The sequence below is a fragment of the Stigmatopora argus genome, chromosome 11, assembly GCF_051989625.1.
Source record: "Stigmatopora argus isolate UIUO_Sarg chromosome 11, RoL_Sarg_1.0, whole genome shotgun sequence".
NCBI classification, from domain to species: domain Eukaryota; kingdom Metazoa; phylum Chordata; class Actinopteri; order Syngnathiformes; family Syngnathidae; genus Stigmatopora; species Stigmatopora argus.
The window spans coordinates 13498249-13516017 of NC_135397.1; the positions used below are offsets into that span (position 1 = coordinate 13498249).

Sequence of the window (17769 nt, forward strand, 5' to 3'; positions counted from 1 at the left end):
CGATTCACCTTGTTACGAAAATTCACGCAATCCTGGGTCGAGCTTTTTAGCCCAAATGTTCAGACACAACACACGTTTTGGAGCAAAAAAAGCCCCATTGGTTTCCAATAACGCATTCAAACTAACACGTCACCATTTTTCCCCCTGAACTGCTTTATCCTTATTAGGGTCGCGAGGGGTGCTGGAACTTATCCCAGCTGACTTTGGGCCTGAGGCAGGGGACACCCTGAATTGGTGGCAGGGCACAAGGAGATGGACAACCATTCACATTCACACTCATACCTAGGGGCAATTTAGAGTGTCCAATCAGCCTGCCATGCATGTCTTTGCGAGGCTGATGCGCTAACCACTATAGGTAGATCTATATACAGTTGTGGTCAAAACAAGTGGTTTACATACAAATGTGAAGAACATAATGTCATGGCTCTCTTGAGTTTCCAGTTATTTCTACAACTCTGATTTTCTTCTGATAGGGATTGGAACAGATACTTCTTTGTCACAAAAATATTCATGAAGTTTGGTTCTTTTATGACTTTATTATGGTTGAACAGAAAAAAGTGATCAAATCTGCTGGGTCAAAAATATACATATAGCAACGCTAATATCTGGTTACATGTCCCTTGGCCATTTTCACTTCAATTAGGCGCTTTTGGTAGCCATCCAAAAGCTTCTGGCAAGCTTCTGGTTGAATCTTTGACCACTCCTCTTGACAGAATTGTGCAGTTCAGTTAAATTGGATGGCTTTCTGACAAGGACTTGTTTCTTCAGCATTGTCCACAAGTTCTCAATGGGGTTCAAGTCAGGACTTTGTGAAGGCCATTCGAAAACCTCAATTCCAGCCTGATTTAGCCATTCCATTACCACTTTTGATGTGTGTTTGGGGTCGCTGTCCTGTTGCGACCCAACTGCGCCCAAGACCCAATCTTCGGGCTGATGACTTTAGGTTATCTTCAAGAATTTGAAAGTAATCCTGCTTCTTCATTATCCCATTTACTCTCTGTAAAGCACCAGTTCCATTGGCAGCAAACAGCCCCACAGCATAATACTACCACCACCGTGCTTGACGGTAGGCATGGTGTACTTGGGGTTAAAGGCCTCACCTTTTTTCCTCCAAACATATTGCTGGGCATTGTGGCCAAACAGCTTGATTTTTGTTTCGTCTGACCACAGAACCTTCCTCCAGAAGGTCTTATCTTTGTCCATGTGATCAGCAACAAACTTCAGTCGAGCCTTAAGGTGCCACTTTTGGACCGAGGGCTTCCTTCTTGCACGGCAGACTCTCATTCCATGGAGATGCAAAACACGGTTGACTGTGAACACTGACACCTGTGTTCCAGCAGCTTCTAATTCTTGGCAGATCTGCTTTTTTGTGATTCTCGGTTGAATCTTCACCCTCCTGACCAATTTTCTCTCAGCAGCAGGTGATAGCTTGCGTTTTCTTCCTGATCATGACAGTGACAAAACAGTGGCATGCACTTTATACTTACAAACAATTGTTTGCACTGTTGCTCTTGGGACCTGCAGCTGCTTTGAAATGGCTCCAAGTGACTTTCCTGACTTGTTCAAGTCAAGGATTCGCTTTTTCAGATCCATGCTGAGCTCCTTTGACTTCCCCATTGTAGCGTTTGTGGGCGTTTGCATCCAATGAGCACTATTTAAATGGCCTCAGAGAAGTCACCAGCTGTAGTCACTCAATCACTCACAAGAAGTTAAGAGGCCATGGTATGAAGCTCATTTCACTGACACAACTTTCTAAGTCACCAAAATTACTAATTCGTGTTGCTGTATGTATATTTTTGACCCAGCAGATTTGATCACTTTTTCTGTTAACCCATAATAAAGTCATTAAAAAACCAAACTTCATGAATGTTTTTTGTGACAAAGAAGTATCTGCTCCAATCACTCGATCAGAGAAAAACCTGAGTTGTAGAAATAACTGGAAACTCAAGAGAGCTATGACATTATGTTCTTCACAAGTGTATGTAAACTTTTGACCACAACTGTACCATGTTCATTCTTGCGCTGGGTGCTTAGAGCAACACTGGGCCAATCGCCATCCGGTGTGAGTCTAGACTTGATAGAGAACTCGAACCTCCATCTTGGCCCCACTGCATCTGCATGCAGTAAATGTTATTTTTCATCTTTTATGAAATATGGACTAACGCTTAGATTTAGGCCACTTTTGAAATAACGTTTTTTTTCTTTTGGTCTCTGGGATTTCCTGACTTTAGATGTCAGGCCCATGATGATCCTCACTAAAATCTAAACCATTATATTCGGTAACAAGCATTGCTTTTCTTTGTTGTGTGTGCACCAACGAGGGATTCAAGGGGACATTAATGTGAGATTTTTTTTTGAAGATATCTCCAGGACAAACATTGTTAATAAGGAAATGGGCTTGAGTGTGTGGAGAGCAGAGGACGGCCTCAGGCCTCGTACAGATGGATGCAGCGAAGAAAAACAGGTGAGTGTCTGCTCAAAACTCAGTTATTTCCTTCATGTAATGTAATGGACCATGTACAAAGAGTCAGTAATAACATAAATCTTTTTTGCTCTTCTTTCGTTTTACTATATACTTTCAACTATTTAACATTTATATATGGGGGCAACTAGCAAAAAAGAAAAATAACCACTGGTGTAATATAATATACTAAAATCATAATACATTATAGATCAGTGAATCATCAATGATCTCAAAATAAGACAAAATTACATTTGAAAAGACATCTTAATATTCTCAAAAAAATAATTTATATATATATATATGTATATATATATATATATATATATATATATATATATATACACAGATACACAAATAATTTTAATTTCATATAATTTTTATAATTATTTTATATTTTTTATAAAATTTAAAAAATCTAAACAATGAATGAATGGGGGCGGCCCGGTGGATGAGTTGTTAGCGCATCACCCTCACAGCTCGGGGGTCCTGGGTTCGAATCCAGGTCGGTCCACCTGCGTGGGTTTTCTCCGGGTACTCCGGTTTCCTCCCACATTAAAAAACATGCATGGTAGGCTGATTGGAGACTCTAAATTGCCCCTAGATATGGGTGTGAATGTGAATGGTTGTCCATCTCCTTGCGCCCTGCGATTGGCTGCCCACCGATTCAGGGTGTCCCCCACCTCTGGCCCGAAGTCAGCTGGGCTAGGCTCCAGCACCCCTCGCGACCTTAGTGAGGATAAGGCGGTTCAGAAAATGAATGAACTAATGGACAAATGATCATTATTATTATTACAGTAAAAGAAAAAGTACACAGGTGCTAGATAATTTGTAGTGGCCTGGGTTCAATTCCCACTTGTGGACTTTATCAGGAAAGGCATTCAATGTAAATTTTCTGCGCCAAATCTGTCATGGAAAGTATATGATTACCCCTGACAGAAGAAACCAAAAAGGATGGATGGTATAATAAAAAATGTACAAAAATTACAAATATGAAGTCAAAGCCAAGCAAACCAGCATTAGTAACTTAATTTCATGTTTAAGAAAACCTTTTTTTTCTTTGACTACTTTATAAATAATTTTGAGAGGCGGTTAGAGGGTTCAATCCGAGGTCTGGACCTTCCTGTGTGGAGTTTGCATGTTCTCCCGGGTTCTCGTGGGTTTTCCCCAGTTATTTGATTAATTGGCTATTCGATCATTAGTCGATTAATCTTGACAATCGATTGGCCGTGGTAGCTTTACTGTATCGTTTTGCATCCCACGAGGGGTTAATGTCCCATTACCACAAGCGCTTTGAGCCCTCCCATCATCCACTACTCCTCCTCTTCTCCTGGAATGGACTATCCCACGGATTCACATGACGCTTGCATGTGTGTGTGTGTGAGTTGTACCTATATAAAGTAGCATGCAGACTCCGATGTGGTGTTTAGTCACCCAGAACTTGTGTTGTCTCTCTCGGCTCCCTCCTGCAGAAAAATAACAAGCAGCGGCAGGAATATAAACTTGTCAAACATCAGGACTGCGCGACCTTGGGAACGGAGGATCCCACTTTCACAGCACCCCGTGAAACGCACACTGCCCAAAGCTGCCCCCCGTAAGCAAAAAACGCAAAATGGGTGATCTGCCGGAGGACGGCTCATTTATGTTCACGTCGGAGTCGGTGGGAGAGGGACATCCAGGTTGGTTTTGTTCTTTTTAAAACGCTTCCATATTACTCCCGAGTTAGGCATCCCATTCATAGCACGTGTTGGGAGTGGGGGGAGTGAGGGCTGGGGGTCGTCGTGTGCAGGCTGTGGTGTTGGGTTGCATGAAAAGTGAGTAACTTAAAAAAAAAAGTCAAATGCACATGTTCAGAACTGCACATTTTCAATGTGTACATTTTATGAAATAACTTGTTGATTTGCCATTCCAATCCATTTTGAAAAGGAGGGCTTCATTTGCTGTCAACCCTCCCAGTCAAACTGGATTGGACACCAAGCGCCCTCAATGGCACTAAAAAAGTGGGAAAAAAACTTTGCAATGAAATGGTTGCATCACTACATTGACTTCTCGCCCTCCACTTTCTCCTGTCAATGTGTCATAATCCTGTCAAAGTCCACGTTACTCCATCCATAATGAGGCAGCCCGCTTAACAAAAATGATGGAACATGGACAGTATTAAGTTGAATTTTTGATTCATTTGATCAAATATAATAGGAGGGTTTGCCGAAGTAGATATTTAAGATTGTAGTTCAAATGACAGGAACATTTTTATTTTTATTTAGTATGAAAATCAACCAGTCAGCTATTTTGGTGATGCTGGTTTTTTAAATATAAATTCTTATATTAATTCTCACCAAATGTGATTATGTTGTTTGTACAGTATATTTCATATTTAATTGATAGCTTTGTGCTGCATTGGAGGCAAAGTGCAACGCATAATCTTTTGACTTGATAACATACTCTGAGGTCTGCTCTTTTCTCACAGATACGGGAAGGTGAGGGGGGGTCAAAAATAGAAGAAAATGGGTTTAAAGAGACGTAACAATAAAATATGCTGAATAGGGATACAGAAACACAAATGAATATTAATGCTACCTAGCTTTAGATAGAGTTACTAAATCATCACAGCTTCATACACCAACTAACCAACGGGACAGAAAAGTGGGAGGAGAGGAGAGACTAGGATATGATAGGGCAAGGTGAGTGCGCACAGAAAATGCTTTCATATCGTTTAAATTGAAGAAAAAAAAATCATCATCATGGATGAAAATATATACAAAAAATGTAAACTAAAACAAAAATAAATAAATAAATATGCCCTTAAAATTAAAACAAATACTAACTCATTTTATTATCATTATTAACATGTTAAACCTTACACTATGATTTACTCCTGCCACTCTGGAAAAAAAATCTAAAAATAAAATAATTATAAATTGTAATTCATTTTTATACAGTATACTACATTTTGCAATAGTCATATGATTATTTTACTTTAATTTGATTAATATTAATTTGAAAATTGTACTTAATGTCTTATTTAAAAAAAATCAATGGATTTTACCAATAAGTAAAGTTACTTGGCGGTTGTCATCATTCAGACAATCATAATTGTTTCTTAATATACCAACTTAATGGTAAACTATCTATACAGTTATGTCTTCCAAATGAAAAAAAGGTATCTTCTTCAGAGTTCAGTTTTTGGGTTCTTTTAACAAATAATAAATAGTAAACACGAGTCTTTTTCACTTAGGCCTCATTGTTTTGTGGCAATACACAGCAGTGAATTCCAATTATGTGGCAATGATTTTGCGTTCACACGCAATAATTCCTTAAACCATGAATGATTTAAAACGTTATGTTAATCATTTTAAGAAAGTAGGACTTTAAACCTAGGGGGGGAAAAATATATATTTTGAACCAAGGCAGCATAGGGGAAAAAAAAGCTGTACTACAAATGTTTGCCTCTTCTGTTCATCATTGAGCAAATGTTCTGAAAATGACCCACGTAAATTTAAAATGCCAAAGCTCTTTCTGATGTAACCTCTGTGTTGGATTGCTTCATCACAGCACTGAGAGGGGTGCCCACAAAAAGCGAGAGAGATGAATGGGGCACTTAGCGTGCCATTGTCCAGCCATGACCGCGCCATGCATTTCCTCTTTTTGAACTTCTCTAGAAGCCGTGTGCTAAAATACACAACTCCCGATTGATTAGCGCCGTCTGACTTGAGGCTTCTTTATCCCTTATTGATTTGTTTTCTTCCCCCCAGACAAGATCTGCGACCAGATCAGCGACGCCGTCCTGGATGCGCATCTCAAACAGGACCCTGATGCCAAAGTGGCCTGTGGTGTGTAAACTCTCAACACTTTGGCTAAATTCCAGCCGGAAAATAAGTCACTGGAGTGTATTTCTTCAGCTTGGAAAAGGCCTACAGCTACATGATGGGCCATATTTCATTACTAAGCTCACTACTGAAGTATTTTTGGGCTGACAGACATTCAGGAAATCCCAAATATTTAAGTCATGTCATATTTTCACAAAATGACGTAACCACGACTATATATTTTCACGTACATTTTGTCGACCTGGATCACTGATCCTAGACACCTAATATAAATACATTTGCTCAAAGAATTAAAGTATGAGAATCACACATCGTAGTTTTCTAATAATGGGGAAAATAACGTGTAAACGAGAAAAAATGACACTGCTCACGAGCTCAGCCATCGCATGACGAAAACAAAAAGTGATCCCTCAAAAAACGTTAAAAATAGCTTAATCTCAATCTGAGACTTTCATTTGTAATTGACTATAATCATCCTAAAATTTAAAGTCTATTTTGTTTACTTGTGGGAAAATGGTTTTTACTTATAATGTATAATATATAAATGTCATTTCCCCCTCACTTTATTGAATAAGATTATTTCCAAATGCTTAATATTACATAAAATCCTAATTATGAACCCAATTGTTATGTTTTTTTCTGGTTGAGGTAAGCATGAGATGTTCAAATACAGTTTTTGGACATAAAATCGCATAATCATATCAATCAAACATGTTTGATCTCCTGTTTAGTATGCTAAAAAGTGCTGATATTAAATGGTATCATTTTATTAAAAATCTGGAGATTTTAAGACTCTTTAAACTGTCGACAGAGTAAACTTGCTGCTAAATACTGAGCCATAATCTCTACACAGGGTCTGACCATTTTTCAGTAGTGACATTATATTTGTAATTAATTACAACATAAACACTGTATTGGGCTGTCCCAATAGTACTGTTTTTTAAAATTTTCCTGAAATGTGATTTTAAAAAAAATGTAAGAACTGTTTCGCCGATACCGATTAGCTATATTTTCAGTCCAGTAAAAATAATGTAACTAGTAAAGGACATGATTTTTTTTGTTTATGTTAAATTAAGATCTCCTCCTTCAAGAAATGCCCTGTTTACAAATATTAAATGTGTTACTATCATTTTTTTCTCAAGAAAAGTGGTCGAAGTCAGCGGACATGTTTGCCGCCCATCTACAGACGCCAAAAACCACCATAGTACTAAAACTGTTGCTAATGGATCGGACTACTCCTAAATTAGCAGTATTAAGCGCAGATGCTGATACTGGAACATCACTAGTAAATATGTTGAAAAAAAGAAATACTACTGTATATTTCAGACTATAAATCGCACCAGCCAAAGAATAGACAATGAAAAGGAAAAAACAATATATAAGGTGCACTGGAGTATTAGTGGCATTTTTGGGAGGGTATTTTTTATTTAATCTGAAACCAAGAACATATTTTAAAGTAACAATATTAAAATGGAAAACAATGAGTTAAATAGGCATCAGTTAACATAAGAGTTTTTCAGATAACTCATCCCATCTCATTTTCTGAACCGCTTTATCCTCACTAGGGTCACGGGGGATGCTGGAGCCTATCCCAGCTGACTTTGGGCCAGAGGCGGGGGACACCCTGAATTGGTGGCCAGCCAATCACAGGGCACAAGGAGACAAACAACCATTCACGCCCACACTCATACTTTTCAGATAACTGTAAAATATAAAACAAGATAACAGGCAGTTGGTGGTCAGAAAAAAAACCCCCATTGCACTTCAGTATTAGTCACAACTTCAGCCAAACATTTTTTTTTAAAGTGACATATAGTCCGGAAAATACCTTACTCTAAATTATTCTAAATCGGTTTGTGGAAGGGTTTAAAACTATTAAAATGAAAAGAAATGGTGTTCCGCAGAGACGGTGTGCAAGACAGGCATGGTGCTGCTCTGTGGAGAGATCACATCTCGTGCCAATGTGGACTACCAAAAGGTGGTGAGGGACGCCATCAAACACATCGGCTACGATAACTCCGATAAAGGTGATCCACAGCCATATGATTATATTTTCCCCTCACTTTTTTTTAAACTAGTATAATGAGAGACATCATCTGTGCCACTTTGATGCGTTAGGTTTCGACTATAAGACGTGTAACGTCCTGGTGGCACTGGAGCAGCAGAGTCCAGACATTGCTCAAGGCGTCCACGTGGACCGCAAGGAGGAGGATATTGGAGCCGGAGACCAGGTGGGTTTCTGGTCGCAGCAAGCTGTGTTGGTGTAAGGCAAGGGTGTCAGACTTGGGTTGGTTCGGGGGCCGCTTTAACGTCAACTTGATTTCACGTGGGCTGGACCATCTTAGATATAATATTTAGATTTATTTTTTTATAAATGGATTAAAAGAATTGGATTAAAAGGACTGAATATTCAGTTTTTTATAGATCTAAAACAATGTTTATTTTAGCTTTTTTTTAAAATATTTTTAGATTTTACAAAATGATTTTTGAACTAAAAACAGAAAAATGGATTAAAAAATTACAATTATTGATTTAAAAGGGGAAAATCAGGAAATTTAATATACATCTATACTCTTCGTTTTAATTTGATCCTAAAACAGAAAGTCGGCACTCATGATTTACTTTCTCGGGCCACACAAGATGATGCGGCAGGCCATATTTGGCCCCCGGGCCACCACTTTGACACATGTGGTGTAAGGCATCTTGAAATTAAAATAACTCATCCTGATGTGTCTTTAAGGGTTTGATGTTTGGCTATGCCACTGACGAGACAGAGGAGTGCATGCCGCTCACCATTGTCTTAGCCCACAAGCTCAACTCAAAGATGGCCGAGCTCAGACGCAGCGGCGCCATCCCCTGGCTGCGTCCCGACTCCAAAACACAGGTACGGGTTATAAAGCGGCCGTAAGTCGCATTTATGAGGGGATTCGTAAATAATCCAAATCTGTGAATAACTAGTAGCCATGCATTGCTTTGTTTTTGTTTTTTTGAGTGGATAAGCTCCAGCACCCTCCACGACCCTTGTGAGGATAAGCAGTACAGAAAATGAATGAATGGATGATTTTTATGGATTGGTTTGCAAAAAATAAAAATAAGAAAAAGTAAAGGGAAAAAAATGGGGATAGGCCTGTGGGAAACTATTATTATAGTTTTTGTATTTATTCTTATTTTTATTATATTGTTTTTTTTTACACCTTCAAGGGAAATAAATAAGATTAGTCTGTCAAAACCAATTTCGAAAATACTATTCAGTCAAACTATAAAATCCAAAATACAACCACATTTATAATAAATCATGTATTTTACAGGCTAATGGTTTGATTATTTTATAATTCCGAGTTTAATCATAAGCTTGAATAAAAGAACCCTATCTTGACATGAGGCTTCAATAATCACATGCTCATCACAGACAACTGCCACAGATTCTTCTGCTGATAAAATCTCATTCGATAACAAATAAGTGTCTGTCATAAAAGACCATTCATTAAAGGCAAATGAGCTCACCTTTGTTGTCCTCTGGCGGGTAGGTGACGGTGCATTACGAGCAGAAAGATGGCGCTGTCATCCCCAAGAGAGTCCACACCATCGTCATCTCAGTGCAACACGACGACTACATTTCTCTGGAGGAACAGAAGAAAGTCCTAAAGGAGAAGGTATTGGTATCAGGATCACTTGTGTTGCAAATATTGTAAGAGAACCTGGTCACGATTGGATTAACTTTCCTCTCAGGTCATCAAAGTGGTGGTCCCGGCCAAGTACCTGGATGACAAGACCATTTATCATCTGCAACCCAGTGGACGCTTCGTCATTGGGGGGCCACAGGTGAGGCTTTCAGATGGGTGCGGTCAAATCCTCCACTCACTCGTTTTTCTTTCATAAGGGAGACGCTGGCGTCACGGGGCGCAAGATCATCGTAGACACGTATGGAGGCTGGGGGGCTCACGGGGGTGGCGCCTTTTCCGGCAAGGACTTCTCCAAAGTGGATCGCTCGGCTGCCTACGCCGCCCGCTGGGTGGCCAAGTCTTTGGTCAAGGCCAAACTCTGCAGGAGGGTTTTGGTGCAGGTAGGTGGCTCTCCCCCAATTTCTCACAAACAGTGCACATACACTCTGAAACTGGCCATATCGCCGATTTGAAACAAATGACTCCAAGTGTGTTTTCAGGCTTAGTAGTTGTTTTTGTGTTGGTCTACTTTATCTACCATAGGCGCATCTATCAACTTTCATTTCGCTGAGTGGAACTGCATTTGAAAGCTAGGTTTTTAAAACTAATCTAGAGCTTGGTATCTGGCCAATGAAAGGTCAAAATAGCTGAGTTCCTGTGTATTTTTGGGTATGGATTTTTGAGACTATAGTAGGCCCACTCATCGTAGACAGATTCAGCTACTAAATTTCAGATTGCTAAGTGAAACAGCTTCAAGGGCTGAGTTGTTTAAAATTTATGTAAGGCACTACAAGGTCAACTTCAGCACTTGCAGATGTCCTGTGTTTTCAGCCCATGTTTCTTGAGACATTTTATCATGTTTTGTTTAGATTTTTTCATCATAGAATCCATGATTTTTTTATATTGCTAAGTGGAACAGCCTTTGGGGACTGAGTTTTTTTTTAAAAACAACTCAACAGGGCGTGACGATCAAAATCGACACTTCAGACCATATCGGCCGACTCCGCGTGTTTTAAGGCATGGACACGAGACAATTTTACAGGGCTTCCCATAGTCTGAGTCAACCCCAAATTTTATTTTGCTTAATAAAATGGATAATTTGTCATTTTAGAGGGCACCAACGAGCTAAAATCACAATTTCAAACCATTATGGCAGACTTCCTGTGTGTTTTCAGGTATCTATTAATGAGATTTTTTTGAGACCCTAACGATTGTTAATTGAGTCAGATATGCATGTTCAAACAAAGTGTGAGTATTGCGATGGGGACATTGCAATGTCACGGTAAAAACGAGACATTGTTCAGGCCTGAAGGAAACTAACAGATTGGATCAAATCTGAGGCAATCTACCACTACTAGTACCTTCGACGTAATGAGCACTCGTGCTTTAGACATTTTCTCATGGGCATGTCCTCCAGGTGTCCTATGCCATTGGTGTGGCGCACCCCCTGTCCATCTCATTGTTCACATACGGCTCATCCAGCAAAACCGAGTCGGAGCTGCTGCATATCGTCAACAAGAACTTTGACCTGAGGCCAGGAGTCATCGTCAGGTAAGAAAACCGCAGAGGTCTCATTTCTATGGTCAGTACTGCCAACAGAGGGCAGAAAAACAACGCCTGTAAAACCGAACTGGATGTTCATGTTCACAGGGAACTTCAACTGAAACGAGCAATCTACCAGCAAACGGCCACCTATGGCCATTTCGGGCGACCCGAGTTCAGCTGGGAGGTTCCCAAAAAGTTGCTCATCTAAGTGCTCCATGTCCTCATGCCAAATACAACTGGAGGACATGGACCAAAGCAAAACCAATCAAACCAAAGATCTGTATTAGTGGCTGTAAGAGGATGTGAAAAGGCACAATGTGAAGGACATCTGATGGGAACAAAAAACATACAAATTAATTTTTTTAATAACTGTCAAATCGCAAACACCTCAATGCTGTGAACGTACAACGCCTGCAAGTGGAGATATTTTTAGAACCACTTTTTTTTGTGTAATTACTGCTAACCAAAGCTTTAGCTCTAAAACATATCTATTTTTTCTTCTTTTTTTGGAAGTTATATCTGCAGCTTGACAGCTGTTCACAATCTGCCTAACAGGTCATTAAAACCTCTTTAGCTCATCATAAGCTTGTTACAACCAAACACACATCCAGCCTAGTTTGTGTGCTCATACTCATGAATATACTATACTACTAATAATACACTCACATGATTCTGAACCCGAACCTAAGAGACCTCAAAATGCCAAGGAAGCTAATACTAAATAATGCCACCCCAAAGTGTTTTTTTTGCTGACCTATGCTGAGTGTTTAATTTTTTTGCAATGCAATTTAAAAATAGAATTTCTCATAAAGCAAATTTTCTTCCAAGTCTGTTTTTGCCCAGAAATTGTGAAAAAAGTCTTCAAAAGATGCCAAGCAAATGTAAAATAAATAGCCCTTAAATGGTACAATGTAATTTAAAGTTATTGTTTTGAAATTATATAATTTCTAAAACAAATTAACTAAAAATTTCACAAAGTGATCAACTCATCATATTTATTAATTTCTGAAAGTTGCCAAGTCCCTTGATGCATTTTAAAAATAAAAGGAATGTAAAAAGCTTCAAATCTCATTAAATGTGATCGAAAAAAAAGGATCTTATTTTTACTATGCAATTCTAAAAACAGATTACGCAAAAATTATGTTAGAAAAAGATGCTTTTGTGTAGTTCTTAGTCTCTTCTATTTTTGTCATTTTCATTCAAGAGTCTTAATGTGTGCTTTTAAGGGCATTATTAGTTGGTATTTTCTTTTCTTTCTTCCATCATGTCTTAATGCTTGACAAAAAAAAACTATTCTTTGCTGAAGTGATAAATGTCCTCTGCTGTCATCTATATGTTGGCCAAGTACAACAGGACAATGTAAATAATTAAACAAAAACCATGAAAGAAAAGATGTTGAGTTCTGTTTGTTGTGCGCAAAAGGCGAAAGAAAATACGTATTTAAAACGGTTTATTTGTTGAACATTAAGGCATACACGCACAGTATACAATCATCAAAATAGAATTTACAGCTCTTTGGTTCGCATTATCAAAGTCATAATAAGGCACATAGGTAGCAGAATTGACTACTGAATATACACATATTTCATATCTATGAAATTTACAGGTTAATTCACTAATGATTGCATGATTGCTTTTGCTAAAGTTTAAACAAGGTGTGGCTGAGCGGCGCAACGAACTAACGATACGAACAAAATATTCAAAATGGGTCGTCAGCTACAACACATTCCTGGTACAAAGACAAGTTGGTAAATGAGAACAAAGGTTGAATTTAGGCAGTTTGAGGAAAATTACAACTAAAAATGAACTGCAAAAAAATGAAATGAATAGCTGAAGCAAAGCGATACAAGACTTTGCTGTTGGATGCTTTGATTTGATGCTATTTAATGGACGAAAAAGAAAATGACAATTCTTAAATAGGCCATGTGGATTTTGTACTTAAAATGAGTAAAGAGGGTAAATTTTCCGCAATTGTATGAATAAGTTTAAAAATTGATAATTTTTTCCCCAGCCGATGCACTTTGTTTTGTCACTGGTACTGAGGTTTTTTTTTAAATTCATATAAATAGAACACAAAAATATGATAACAAATTCCTTGCAAAGTATTTAGAACAATGATTTTTTTTAGCTATTTTTCCCCCATTAAGAATAATTTGTGTAAACATTTAAAGGAAAAAGAAATTATATTTTATATATATGTATATACATTTTTCTAAAAGCAGAGGAAATGTTTGGACGCCCCAGCATGAAGAGAAAAAAAATCGAAATTTAAGTGTGGCTATTGCAATGAGGTTTGCCCAGTAGAGGGAGAAAGTGAGAACATTTTTTTGGAGTCACGCACAATCAGTGTGCGGAAAAAAAGGCATTTTGAGCAAGTGTGACGATGAATATTACACATTTAAAAAGATGAGAGCAGCTGCATGGATTGATTTTGCTTGGCACACATTTGGCAGTAAATCATGATCATGCTTTAGAGCCCCTGGCAACAATAGACGTCAAATCCAATTAATCTTGGGGGGCTATCAGTGATCATTCCATTGCTCACACACTCCAGTTAAATTATATGATCTCTATCGCCAATCACTTGGATCCGTTAATCAATGGCTCGTGAAATGCGCAAATTGATGTAGCACTGTTTTTGTATTTGTACTTGGTTTGTGGTGTACCCAAAATACTGATGATAATGTTCAATAATGCATATTGCTTACCATGTATGAGGTAACTTAACAATCAGACATAAAGAAAGCAGCTTGATATTAGCACCGGGGCCACAGACCCGCTATTTGGCACGCTTTTAACAGTAACATTCGCCCTAGAGTCGTTTATAGTATAGAGTAGTCTATGAAGAAGGTAAAAAGCTTACAGTCACACAGATGGAATGATTCGACAGGCTTGGGGAGTCTGCGTTGTGTCCATACGTCTTTGGTGTCCAATGGCACACTGATGGAGGTTCTGTTGGCAGTTTTTGGACAATACAGTAATACTTTGACATACGAGTGCCCCAAAATATGAGGAATTTGAGATATGAGTAAAATTCCAAGCAAATATTTGCCTTGAGATACGAGACAAATTTTGAGATACGAGCCTACGAGAAAGCCAGGTGGCCAATTCGCGAGAGGCTGCTTATGATTTCTCGCCGCATCTCCCTCGTGCAAAAATCTCTACGAGCACTGGGCGGAGTGTTGCATTTTTTCCCGTTTTTTTTGCGATAGTCAGTGCAGAATTAAGGGAAACATAATGGGTACAAAGCAAGCAGGTGCAATGAAGGATAGTGCGAAGAAAATGCGTATGATGACAATCGATATTAAGCATGAAATAATCGAAAAATATTGTTATATGCGTGACTGAGCTAGCTTGCCAATACGTATGGAGAAGCAGGAACTTCGCCTCGAAAGCCACGGTGGAATACATTAACCTCTTTGCCTTGGTTATTACACACGAGAGTTTAAATTTAGTGTAACATAAGATTAAAACAGTTTTTAAGTGTGTGTATGGGAATCTAAGTTCATTTAAGTTAAATTTAAACTTTGTTACGTTACGAGCGCATCCGTCAAGTGACTCTATCATCCGCGAATTCCACGTTGTACTGAATAATGTCTCATTTTAGTGTATTAAACATCATAACCACTAGTTATTTGTTACTCTGTTAGTAGATGGTGAATTACAACCAATAAAAATGTTTTTCCATTGTAATTTCCTGTTTTTTGGTGTGTTTTTTCAGAGGGTGGGAACAAATTAATTTTTATTTAGTTCAATTCTATGGGAAACGTTGATGTGAGAGACGAGTAAATCGACATACGAACTCGGTCCTTCAACACATTGGGCTCGTATCTCAAGGTATGGCTGTAAAGCCGACTTGAACGTGGAGAACGAACAAAGAGTAACATGACAGAGTGAACTAAGGAGACCTGTTATGCAAATTGAAAAATTCTTTTTTTTTCATGCCAATTTTGAAAGCATGTCCAATGTTTAACAAATAGGTTATTTTTATATCTTGGTGTCCAAACCTTCTCTTCCAAATGCCCCAAACAGAAATATAGAATCAATAAATGCTTCAGATGGAATTAGTTTTACATGCTAAAAGGGCCACGGCACAATTGTATATAATTCTTTGCGCAATATAATTTAATGTTAACTCGGGATATTAAAGAAAGAAAAATAACTATGAGAGAAATAATGCATATATACAGTATATTAGGGGTGTAACGACACAATCTGGTATATTGTACATCAATTGGTCAGGCAACAATTAGATTAAATCGAAATCGTTTAAAACAGAACATTGATCAACATATTAAATCTTCAGTTTTGCTCAAAAGATTGTTGTTTATTCAAATGCCTGAAATGTTTAGCAAACGATTTGTCAAAAACATTAAAACTGCTTTGTATTATTTTGTGCGCCTAATATTGTGTTTACAACAAAACCGAATCATGCAAGACTTTATTACATCTGCAAATCTCAGATTGCTGACGAAAGACTTTTATCAGAATTAAATTGGTCGTTTACACCCCTATAACACAGGTGTCAAAGTGGCGATCAGGGGGCCAAATCTGACCCGCCGCATTATTTTGTGCGGGCCGAGAAAGTAAATCATGAGTGCCAACTTTCTGTTTTTGGATGAAATTCAAATGAAGATTATAGATGTGTATTATATTTCCTGATTTCCCCCATTTTAAATCAATAATTGCAATTTTTAAATCCATTTTTTTTCTGTGTTTTTAGTTCAAAAAGTATTTTGTAAAGTCTAAAAATAAATATAAAAACATTTTCTGTTTTCCACTTAAATATTGAACATAATAAAAAATATATTTTGAAATGAAAAACAAATGATTAAAAGACGTTTTCTCTTACTAAGAAAATAGCTCAAATAAACATTATTTTTGTGTGGGAAGCACAAAGATGCATCATACCCAAACAACTTTAACCAGATGACACACTTTGACCCAAAGTATCTTATGCATGAAAACTGTAAAATTTGGAATGCGACAAAGATTTGGATGCAAAATTGGAGGAAAATATTGTGATCCAGTTGCTGCTGTAATTAAACTAGGAGTTATGAAAAGAATGGTGTGATTTTGGTAATTGGTTGCTGATAAAGGTCGAGAAAAATGAAAATGTATTATTCCTTTTACTGCCTTACCAGTTAAATTGTTTTTAATATCTGCTATAGTGAATGAAGTTATTGGTTTGGACACCTTTGGAGATGTTTAATTTGCACAATCATTGTTCAAGCAAGAGCTGCCACAATGAATTGACTACTCGAGACCTAATCAATTATCAAATTAATTGAGAACTTTTTCTATCATTACTTAAGATGTTGAATCCTTAACAGATATGCTACAGTTATGTAATATTCCGTTCGAATTTTTTTAAAATGCTTTGTTTTGGGTCCGAATGCAGACATCCAGATAAAATGTAAATACTAGTTTAATTTAACAGTTGTGACATATCCATATTTAAGTCGATTAGTCAACTAATTGTTTATGGCAGCCCTTGTTGAGACTAAAAAAACATAACAGGTCTCCTCTTTTGTGTGTAAGACTATTTGCGTAAGAGTTTCGATGCACTCGTCAAAGTGAGGTTATTGCTCGCGTCCTGACCTTCCTCCTCAGCGGCTACGACGTAGGCAGCACTGTTGAAGTACTTTCAGCCGTCCAGCGGCCTCTCAATTAGAACGGGCGCACTCACCAAATGAAATGAAAAGGCCTCGTTGCAATCACCTGAAGAGGAAATCATCCAAGGTCACTTGTTGAAAAGCAGACAGAGGAAAACTGGTTACAACAGGTTTTCTTCCTCTGACGAATCTTTTGCTCTCACTGTCCGGATGGAACATTTGGTTTCACGCGTGTGCAAAATGCAGACAAGGCAAAAGGGAGGGAAAGTTCTCCGTTGAAATGAAAGGATAATCCTGTGCCAGGTGCTACATGATGGTAATGTTTTCAGGTTGGTGAGGCGGTGGGTGCGGCCCCAGCGTGTCGGCCTTGTGGAGTGAGCCCCCTCTGGCCAGCACGGCCATGGTGTCTCCCGACACGCCGGCGAACTCAAAGGCGAATGTCCCATAGAAGAGCATGATGATGACACAGAAGACCCACTCAAAGATAGCTGAGGCGTGTTGCAGGGTGAAGCTCTCCTGGCAGAAAAACACCCCACCTGGTAATGCCGTTAAGGAGATAGATGTTGGAACCCCGGAGCCCCACATTTTTGCCACAACTGACGACGATAGAAGTCCGATCCATTTAAACTGGAATGGATTGAACAGCTGTTGCCGTCAAA

At 38.3% G+C, this 17769-nt stretch overlaps 2 protein-coding genes across 4 annotated transcripts in view; one reads left to right on the top strand and one right to left on the bottom strand.

Moving 5' to 3' along the window:
* The first annotated feature begins 3876 nt into the window (after nucleotides 1-3876).
* On the top strand, nucleotides 3877-12886 carry mat1a (methionine adenosyltransferase 1A). Its single transcript, XM_077613717.1, has 10 exons — nucleotides 3877-4140; nucleotides 6214-6291; nucleotides 8193-8315; nucleotides 8407-8519; nucleotides 9029-9172; nucleotides 9816-9941; nucleotides 10018-10110; nucleotides 10169-10351; nucleotides 11368-11501; nucleotides 11601-12886. The coding sequence occupies exons 1-10, from the start codon at nucleotides 4074-4076 to the stop codon at nucleotides 11701-11703; spliced, it is 1164 nt and encodes a 387-aa protein (XP_077469843.1). The 5' UTR covers nucleotides 3877-4073; the 3' UTR covers nucleotides 11704-12886.
* The window catches only part of LOC144084904 (transmembrane protein 150A), a 28669-nt gene continuing 23264 nt past the window's right edge, over nucleotides 12365-17769 (bottom strand). For 2 of the 3 annotated variants that reach the window (XM_077613719.1, XM_077613718.1), the window contains exon 8: nucleotides 12365-17646. In XM_077613719.1, the coding sequence (XP_077469845.1) occupies nucleotides 17417-17646 (230 nt within the window). In that variant the 3' untranslated portion in view covers nucleotides 12365-17416. The remainder of the gene's footprint in view (nucleotides 17647-17769) is intronic. The other variant, XR_013303952.1, reaches the window with a different exon arrangement.

What these genes read in the sequence shown, in the direction of transcription:
- mat1a (XM_077613717.1), top strand. Translation starts at nt 4,074, where the DNA reads ATGGGTGATCTGCCGGAGGACGGCTCATTTATGTTCACGTCGGAGTCG. An exon ending in GGTGGGAGAGGGACATCCAG is followed by an intron (nt 4,141 to 6,213) that starts GTTGGTTTTGTT and finishes TCTTCCCCCCAG; the next exon opens with ACAAGATCTGCGACCAGATC. An exon ending in TCGTCATTGGGGGGCCACAG is followed by an intron (nt 10,111 to 10,168) that starts GTGAGGCTTTCA and finishes TTCTTTCATAAG; the next exon opens with GGAGACGCTGGCGTCACGGG.